This window comes from Epinephelus moara, chromosome 21 (genome assembly GCF_006386435.1).
Source record: "Epinephelus moara isolate mb chromosome 21, YSFRI_EMoa_1.0, whole genome shotgun sequence".
In the NCBI taxonomy this organism is placed as follows: domain Eukaryota; kingdom Metazoa; phylum Chordata; class Actinopteri; order Perciformes; family Serranidae; genus Epinephelus; species Epinephelus moara.
This window is the reverse complement of record NC_065526.1, coordinates 561,069-569,417: the sequence shown is the minus strand read 5'-3', so window position 1 is coordinate 569,417 and position 8,349 is coordinate 561,069. Positions and strand designations below refer to the sequence as shown.

The 8,349-nt window shown below is 43.8% G+C and overlaps 2 protein-coding genes across 2 annotated transcripts in view; both read left to right on the top strand.

The window, feature by feature from the left end:
• Positions 1–4,702, top strand: part of LOC126409122 (PEX5-related protein-like) — an 18,851-nt gene extending 14,149 nt beyond the window's left edge. The window contains exons 4-7 of the mRNA XM_050075060.1: positions 910–1,030; positions 1,493–1,577; positions 1,933–2,031; positions 4,352–4,702. Of these exons, the coding sequence (XP_049931017.1) occupies positions 910–1,030; positions 1,493–1,577; positions 1,933–2,031; positions 4,352–4,702 (656 nt within the window). The remainder of the gene's footprint in view (positions 1–909; positions 1,031–1,492; positions 1,578–1,932; positions 2,032–4,351) is intronic.
• Positions 4,703–7,029: 2,327 nt separating this feature from the next.
• Positions 7,030–8,349, top strand: part of asap1a (ArfGAP with SH3 domain, ankyrin repeat and PH domain 1a) — a 24,620-nt gene continuing 23,300 nt past the window's right edge. The window contains exon 1 of the mRNA XM_050075059.1: positions 7,030–7,080. Coding sequence (XP_049931016.1) covers positions 7,030–7,080 — 51 coding nt within the window. The remainder of the gene's footprint in view (positions 7,081–8,349) is intronic.

The following is an 8,349-nucleotide window of genomic DNA, read 5'->3' as shown; positions in this document are numbered from 1 at the left end:
TTTTTTTTTTCCCCGTTAAAGGGTTTTTTGGGGAGTTTTTCCTGATCAGCTGTGAGGGTCATAAGGACAGAGGGATGTCGTATGCTGTAAAGCCCTGTGAGTCAAATTGTGATTTGTGATATTGGGCTTTATAAATAAAATTGATTGATTGATTGATTGATTGATGGAACTTCCTGTTTCACCTCCGTGTCCTTTTGCTCTCAAACACCAGCTGAAGTCTCTCGTTGTCTGATAAATAAAACGTTTCCAGGTTAAACTTCAGACTGGTTTTATTAGATAATGCAGATGAGAGTTAATCTGAACCTCTCAGTTCATGTTTGATTTCTGACGAGCTTTATCAACAGCTTTCTAATCAGTTCATCGTCAAGTCAGAGCGGATGTTTGTCACAAATTTGGAAAAATTCCTCTGAGAGGTTCTTGAGATCTTGTGTTCACATTAATGGGATAAGCGGCCTGAAAACAAATGGCCTCTGGCGATGTCTATTCGCCGATGCGGAGGTGAGATGTTTTGATGTTTCCCGTGAACCACATGAATCTTCACTGTCATGTTTTATTCGATGAATCAGATGCGTTTGTGTTTCAGTCTGGTGTCGTCGGGCCACAGCAGCTACAACACAAAGTTCCACATCAGCTGCAGCCATCTTGGTCATTTTCAAAAATGCTTCAAGGACTCTCGTCTTTACGGTCTTTGTCTCAAACACGCCTCATGTTAGTTTGTCAGGCTGTGATTGGTCGGAGACGTCTCAGGCCTCAGGTCCAGGATCTGAGCGGACTCATCTGCCAAAGCAGATCAAGCCGGAGCTGCAGACTCTTCTGGTTCTCATGATTTCATCAAAAGCTTCACACAGACAGAACTCAGCTCAAACAAAGTGACATCAGTAACGTTCTGTCATCATGATGTGTTCACAGTCAGTCTGTCGTCTCCTCTGGACAAATGGGACGAGGTGAACCTGGACGTGGAGGACGGAGGACACAGGAAGAGATACGAGAAGAGATGCACCTCCCACCACTCCTCCAATGAACTGCTGTGGTAAATATGACCATAAATCATCAGAGCCGGAGAGACGTCTGTTCACAGAGGGGCGGCTCTCTCTCGATCTGTCGTCGGAGCAGCAGCTGTAGGTCCATGATGTGTTTTGTGTTTGCATCTTTTTTTAGACTGAAGCTGCTGATTGATAATGTTTGACCACAGTAAATAAGATTCACAAGACGTACGCTCCTCAGTGTTTAACCTGCTCCTGAAGCCTGGCACCTCTCAGCCTTCACAGGTGCGTCAGTATAAGGTCTGCAAAGTCCTCCGGTGGGCCGAGTCTGGCCCACGACAGGGTCCCTCTGATCTGACATCAGAGAGGACCAACCAACACTGAGCTGTGACTGAGCGTACTGACCCTTCAGAGGTTGTTCAGACTGTGACTGTAATTAACTCTGCAGCCTGTAGGGGGCGCTAACACAGCTTTAACACTAACCACAGGTTTGTTTTTTGTTCCTTCAGGTCTGCAGAGTTTAAAACTGATCCTCTAACCAAGAACTTCGACATCCACAGCTTCGATGATCTCGACTTCATATCTTCAACACAGGTCAGCTGCTGCAACTGTGACTGCAGCAGTACTTCATCCAGACCAGAACACTTTGCTCCTCTGTTTCTACCTGAAACTAAAGACGACCTAAGAGACAAAAACAACCTGAACCAGACCCAGTGTGTAGTTCAGGGACTGTGGGATGATAGAACGTTCCCTGCAGTGTTTTTATGTCTCATTAAATATGACTTTAAAGCTCCTGAGTTTTTTAGTGTCTGTTTTTTTGTCTTAACTGTCACACTGATGGCTGCTGGCTGACCTGTGTGTGTGTGTGTGTGTGTGTGTGTGTGTGTGTGTGTGTGTGTGTGTGTGTGTGTGTGCGTGTGTGTGTGCATGCGTGCGTGTGTGTGTTCAGGACAGTGCAGCGTCCAGACAGCGCAGACGTACTCGTTCCCTTCTGGCCAGAAACGAGTCTCTGGAGGACGAGTTTGTCAGAGCGAAGGCTGCTGTTGAGGTAAAAACACACACACACACACACACACACACACACACACACACACACTGACAGGATGTCCTCAGTGTCCATTTACAAGTTCTGACTTTCCACAAAAGTTTGAGAAGTGAGGAAACTCAATTCACTCTCCAACTGAATCCACACTTTATAAAGTTATGATTTTACAAAAATGTCCCCTGATGCGAGGACTAGAAGAGTCCATGTTTCCCACAAAGTCCTCACTTTCCTTGTTTCCTGAAACGTACCCCTTAGTCCCACCCTTCCAACATGTCCTCACTTTCTAAAAAAGTTGTTGCTTCCCAAAAAGTCCTTACAAGTCCTTTGCTTTCAAAATATTTTTTTTTGCTTTCTAAACAAGTCCACCCATTTCAAATATATCCTCACTTTACAGAAAAGTCCTCCTTAGTCTTAGTTTTACAAACGTCCTCGCTTTTCGAAAAAGTTCTTGTTTCCAAAAAGTTTTCACTTTGCAAACATGTCCTGGCTTTCTATAAAAATTTCCCGTTTCCCAAAAAGTCCCCACTAGTCCTTTTTTTTTCAAAAAAGCCTTTGCTTTACAGGAAAGTCCTCCTTAGTCCTAGTTTTCCCAACATGTCCTGACTTTCCAAACGTGTCCTCGTTTTCCACAAAGTCGTAACTGTCCAACAAACTACTTGCCTTTACTCTTTCTATAAAACTCCTTGATCTCCTCCCCAAAAGTCCTCCTCAGTCCTAGCTGTTAAAACCTGTCCTCGCTTTTCAAAAAAGTCCCAATTTCCAACAAACTACTGGCTTTTTCTTCTTTCTATAAAATTCCCTATTTTCCCAGAGGTCCTACTCAGTCCCAGTTTTCCAATCCTGTTGTCGCTTTCCAAAACAACTCATTGCTTGTCTCCACTTTCTGAAGAGTCTTTGCTTTCTAAAAACAGCCCTTGTTTTTTTTCTTTCTTGTAAAGTGCATTTCCAGGATTAGTGTCGGGGTTCTTACCGGTCGCTTCTGTCCTCAGAAGTTGTGACTGTCATATTTTGTTGTGATCTGAGCACAGCGATAATCTTTGTCCTTTAAAAGTGCTCGTCCAGCAGCTCTCAGTGTTGAATATCAGATATCAGCTGATGTTCAGAAACAGATATCGTCTCTATACTTCCTGTCACCTGAGAACTCTGTGATTCAGCAAATGTTTAGCATAATGACACTGCGCTCAGATCAGCCTCCGTCAGGACCGACCAGCAGACTCAGGATCAGTTTTCATATTTGACACTGAAGATACAGAATAAACATCATCAGCTGATAAAAGTACTCATTCAGCAGAGTAATGTGAAACTATTGTTTAATAACTACTGATGCATGTTGGTTCAGGTCAGTCCAGGTACATTATAGTTGCATCAGTCTACTTCAGGTGTCTTCAGATTGGTCCTGGTTGGTTCCCGATGCTCTGGTTGTTCCGGTTGGTCCTGGTCAGTTCAGGTTGGTGCAAGTTGGTCCCATTTAGTTCTGGTTGGTCCAGGTGCGTTTAAGTTTGTTCAGGTCGGTGTAGGTTGGTCCCAGTCAGTTCCTGTTGGTTTTGGTTGGTCCAGGCAGGATGGTTCAGGCGTCCTCACACTGGTCCTGGTTGGTTCAGGTCAGTTTGAGTTGGTTCTGGTTGGTTTACGTGGGTTCAGATTGGTTCAGGTAGGCTCTGGTCAATTCAGGTCAGTTCCAGTTGGTTCCAGTCGGTCGGGTCAGGTTGGTTCAGGTTGGTTCAGGTTGGTTCCGGATGCTCTGGTTAGTTCTGGGTGGTCCCTGTTAGACAGTACAGGTTGGTTCAAATCGATTCAGGTCAATTCAGGTGCGTTTTAGTTGGTTCAGGTCGGTGCAGGATAGTTCTGGTTGGTCCCTGTTGGTTCAGGTATGATGCCGGTGGTTTATATAAAGGTGTGATCCAGTCTGGCAGAGGTGAAGCAAACCAACAGCTCAGTGATTAAAGTGCAGATTAATCTGAGACTCGAAGCGTTCATGCTCTTCAATCCCGTCAGCTCTGCTCAGTGAACCAATCACAGCGTCTCGTCTGACTAAAAGCTCCCTCTCATCACCACTGAGAGGTTATGAATTTAGCTGCAGGTGTTTTAATCCTCAGAGGTCACAGAGGTCACCATCAGCTGTGTGCCTTTTATCAGCTGCTCTGGTTTTTATTCTGCCATCGACTCACACGTCACAGTGAACTTCTAACCTCGGTGTCCACAGCAGGCCGCAGGGTCGAACATATCAACTGCAGCTCCCAGGGTGCATTTTACCAACAACCGGCCAATCACAGAGCTCCATGTTCTGTGTTTTTAATGTGAGCTGCTGCTGGTTGTGTTTCAGTCGGACACGGAGTTCTGGGATAAGATGCAGGCCGAGTGGGAGGAGCTGGCCCGGAGGAACTGGCTGGAGGACTCTGAGGGTCAGGCGCCGATCCCGCCCAGCGTCTCACCTGTGGAGAAGGTACGTTCAACACCTGCTCCAACAAACACCTGCTCCAACAAACACCTGCACCAACAAACACCTGCTCCAACAAACACCTGCTCCAACAAACACCTGCACCAACAAACACCTGCACCAACAAACACCTGCTCCAACAAGCACCTGCTCCAACAAACACCTGCACCAACAAACACCTGCACCAACAAACACCTGCTCCAACAAACACCTGCTCCAACAAACATTTTCCACTGACGTTGAAGATGTTGAAGAAGCAGGGTACATCGTCTCCTGCCTTATGAACTATTTACAGGGCGCCACCATTTTGTTTTAAGATAAGTGTCAGATTGTTTTAAACTGGAGCTGCTGGTTGAAAATATTAAGCACGATGTTGAACATGTTTAAATCTGACCACAGACAGTATTCGGTCTTATTTCAGAGCTGTGTTCCGCTCAGGGTGAAGAAACCTGAGGCAGCATTTTACATCACGTATCTGCTCACTGTTTAAACTTTACACATCTCAGCCTTCACAAGTGGATCAGTATCAGGTGTGAGGTCATCCAGTGGGCCGGATTGGACCCTTTGACGGGCCAGTTCTGGCCCCCGGGCTGTATGTTTGACACGTCTGTTCTACAGCCTGTATCTCTGCATACTTCTATATCATGATGTTGGTGAATATTATTTCTGGCCGACACGACTCAAGTCCAGTTTTAATGGGCCACAGTCACTGCTTAACATTCACAGATGTTTTATTTGTTTAGTCGGCCATCGGAAAAAAGAACTACAATGTCACGACCGTGTTGCAGTGAATTGTGGATAAATAAACCAGTGAAGTCTGCAGCATGCCCCCTTCAGGTCCCTGTGGACTGGATGAATCGTGGATTTGGAGCCCTCAGCTCTCTGACTGCCCACCGTCTGTTAGTGCGGAGACGTTGGGACATTTGGGCTGAGCCTATGATGGCGTTTTGGCTCAGAACAGGTGAGAGTCAGGTGTGAAGGACGCTGCTGTTCACAATTCCTGTCCTTCACTGTTAGACTCAGGTCTGCTTCAGTTGTCTCTCCACGCCGCCGCCGTCTCTGTGCTCTCATCATAATTCAAGTCAACAACAGAAACAGTGAAACAGAGATTTCTCTGCTCGGACCGACGGTGAAGTGGAACTGTTAGAGGAAGTAACACATGAGCACAAGGCGGTTGAGGTGGCTGAAGACAGATTGGGAGTCGTTACAGAGCGAATATGGCGTCATATCAGGCGGCACTGGGCCTGTCCATCACCACAAGTCACGGCAATGGGAAGGGAGTCTCCACGCAAGAAGGATGACATCACAGAGCCTGTGTAGACCTAGCTGTGATGTTTTTGACCCAAACAGGAAGTGAACGTCTGTGTCAATGCCTCCTACAAGCCCCCCCCAGGTAAGCTGTGTTCTCAGAGGTTTTGGATGAAGTGGTTCAGAAACGCCAGAGTCGTGTGGACACTCGCCGTAACCATAGTTGTGTGTTTGAAAACAAACATCAGTGTGGACGTATCCGGAGCCCTCGGAGTCGTCGAGCCTTCGACCACGACGAGCTGGTGATTCTTCAGGAAGTGTCTGTACCCTGAAAGGTCCTTCATCATCTCTCTCCTCTTATTCGGACTTTTTCCCAGCATGCATCTGTCCCTCAGAGCGTTATTAATAATGACAGATTATTACTGAGAGGATGTTAATCTGTAGTTTTAATCCTCTGAACTGAGATCAGCTCGGAGCTGAACACAGAGCGTCACTTAATCCTGCAGTAATCCCGCCTCCACTCAGGTGTTACATCACCATGGTGACGGAGGTGAAGCCGCTCTGATGTCGACACGTTATCAAACAGCTGTTCACGTCTTCTTCTGCTGCTGCTGCTCTGTGTGAACTCCGAGACCTCAGTGTCACTGTGTGGCCAAAAGTATGTGGACGGCTGAGACTTCTCTCCTCTGCTGTGGAGATGCCAACACTCAGAGAGCAGATGTCTGTTATTGATCGATTGATCAGAACACACTGTGATCAATAAGACCGTCAGAATGAACCATCACTTAGTCTGCTGTCAGTGTCAGAGATACAAGGTTTCCCTCTGACAGAAAGCTGATTGGTTCACAGGATGGATCAATAATTCATGAACACAAAACTCTGAATAAATATTGTGACTTTAATCAGACTGAGGCTGAAAAATAACAAAAACAACAATAAAAATAATTCTAATTCTAATTATAGTCATCAAATTATGTAAATAGAAGAATAATGATTAGGAATTAAATAAAATTGAAGATAATGTAAATAAATGAAAAAAGAATATGAATAAATACAAAATCAACTAACAAAAATAATTAAATGAATAATAATTAGTAATAAAATAATAATTAATAAAAATACACATTAAAATAAAAATAAAAATAATAATAATAATAATAATAATAATAAGAAACTGGTCTGCTCTCACAGGTTGTATCAGCTGGTCATGCAAGCTGGGTTTGTCCTTGAGTTGTGTAGTGAACATATGGCTGCTGTCAGAGCGGAGAGTTTCTTCTTCGGCTGTTCAGTGACATACAGCTGCTCCTCTGACAGTGATGGTCCTCCAGCAGCAGCAGGGGGCGCCACATCACCTGACCTCAGCTCAGGTCTGTCACAGCAGAAAGTTCATAACGGCCTCAGTAACTTTAAATGTGAACAGTTTAAATAAAGGAGAAGATAACTGACCTCACTCATCACGTCTCTGTGGACGAAGCTTCTGTGGCTCAAACACAAATCAGTTTATAAAGAGCATCTTCACATTAAGTGAACACAGGCTGAATTTGGGAGCAGGCACATTAACTTGTGACACTGTCTGTACATATCTCTATCATCAGATAACTCATTGACAATATAATGATCAAGATATTTAATGTCTCACACACTTTTAGAGCAACACAGGAAATGCTCTGTCTTCTTTATTTCTAATGATCATCATGTTGCTTTTATTAGCATTATATTTCAAACTCTGCACCACAGTTAGAACATTTATATCAACATGTATTCAAACACTGCTGACCAAACACCCTGTGTTACTGCATTTATCTGTTGGGACGAGTTGTCCATGTTCACATTAAGAAGAAAAGGAGACAGAAAGCCGCCCTGTCGAACAGGAAATGGTTCAGATACAGAGCACCTCCATCTAACCTGCACAGACTGATGATCCATGTAGGGACCCCTCTACCATTATAACCATCAGAGCCTCACAGGCATCTGTAAGACACATGAACACATGGAGTTCTGATGATTTATTTGATTTATATATATATATATATATATATATATATATATATATATATATATTTTTTTTTTAATCTAAAATTTCCCTTAAATCAAAAAAACGTCAGTCACGTTTGAAACCAAACTGGTCATCAGTGGTCGTGATGTCACGGGGAGGCTGTAGACCTGTAGTTTCCCATAATATTTATTTTGTCAGCTTTGTCCTTAATAACAGGCGCTGATGAAGCAGAGTAATGAAGCAGAGTAATGAAACAGAGTAATGAAACAGTAATGAAACAGTAATGAAGCAGAGTAATGAAAAAGAGTAATGAAGCAGAGTAATGAAACAGAGTAATGAAGCAGAGTAATGAAACAGAGTAATGAAGCAGAGTAATGAAAAAAAAGTAATGAAGGCGAGTAATGAAACAGAGTAATGAAGCAGAGTAATGAAACAGAGTAATGAAAGAGTAATGAAGCAGAGTAATGAAAGAGTAATGAAACAGAGTAATGAAACAGTAATGAAGCAGAGTAATGAAACGTAATGAAAGAGTAATGAAGCAGAGTAATGAAACAGAGTAATGAAAGAGTAATGAAACAGAGTAATGAAAGAGTAATGAAGCAGAGGAATGAAACAGAGTAATGAAACAGAGTAATGAAAC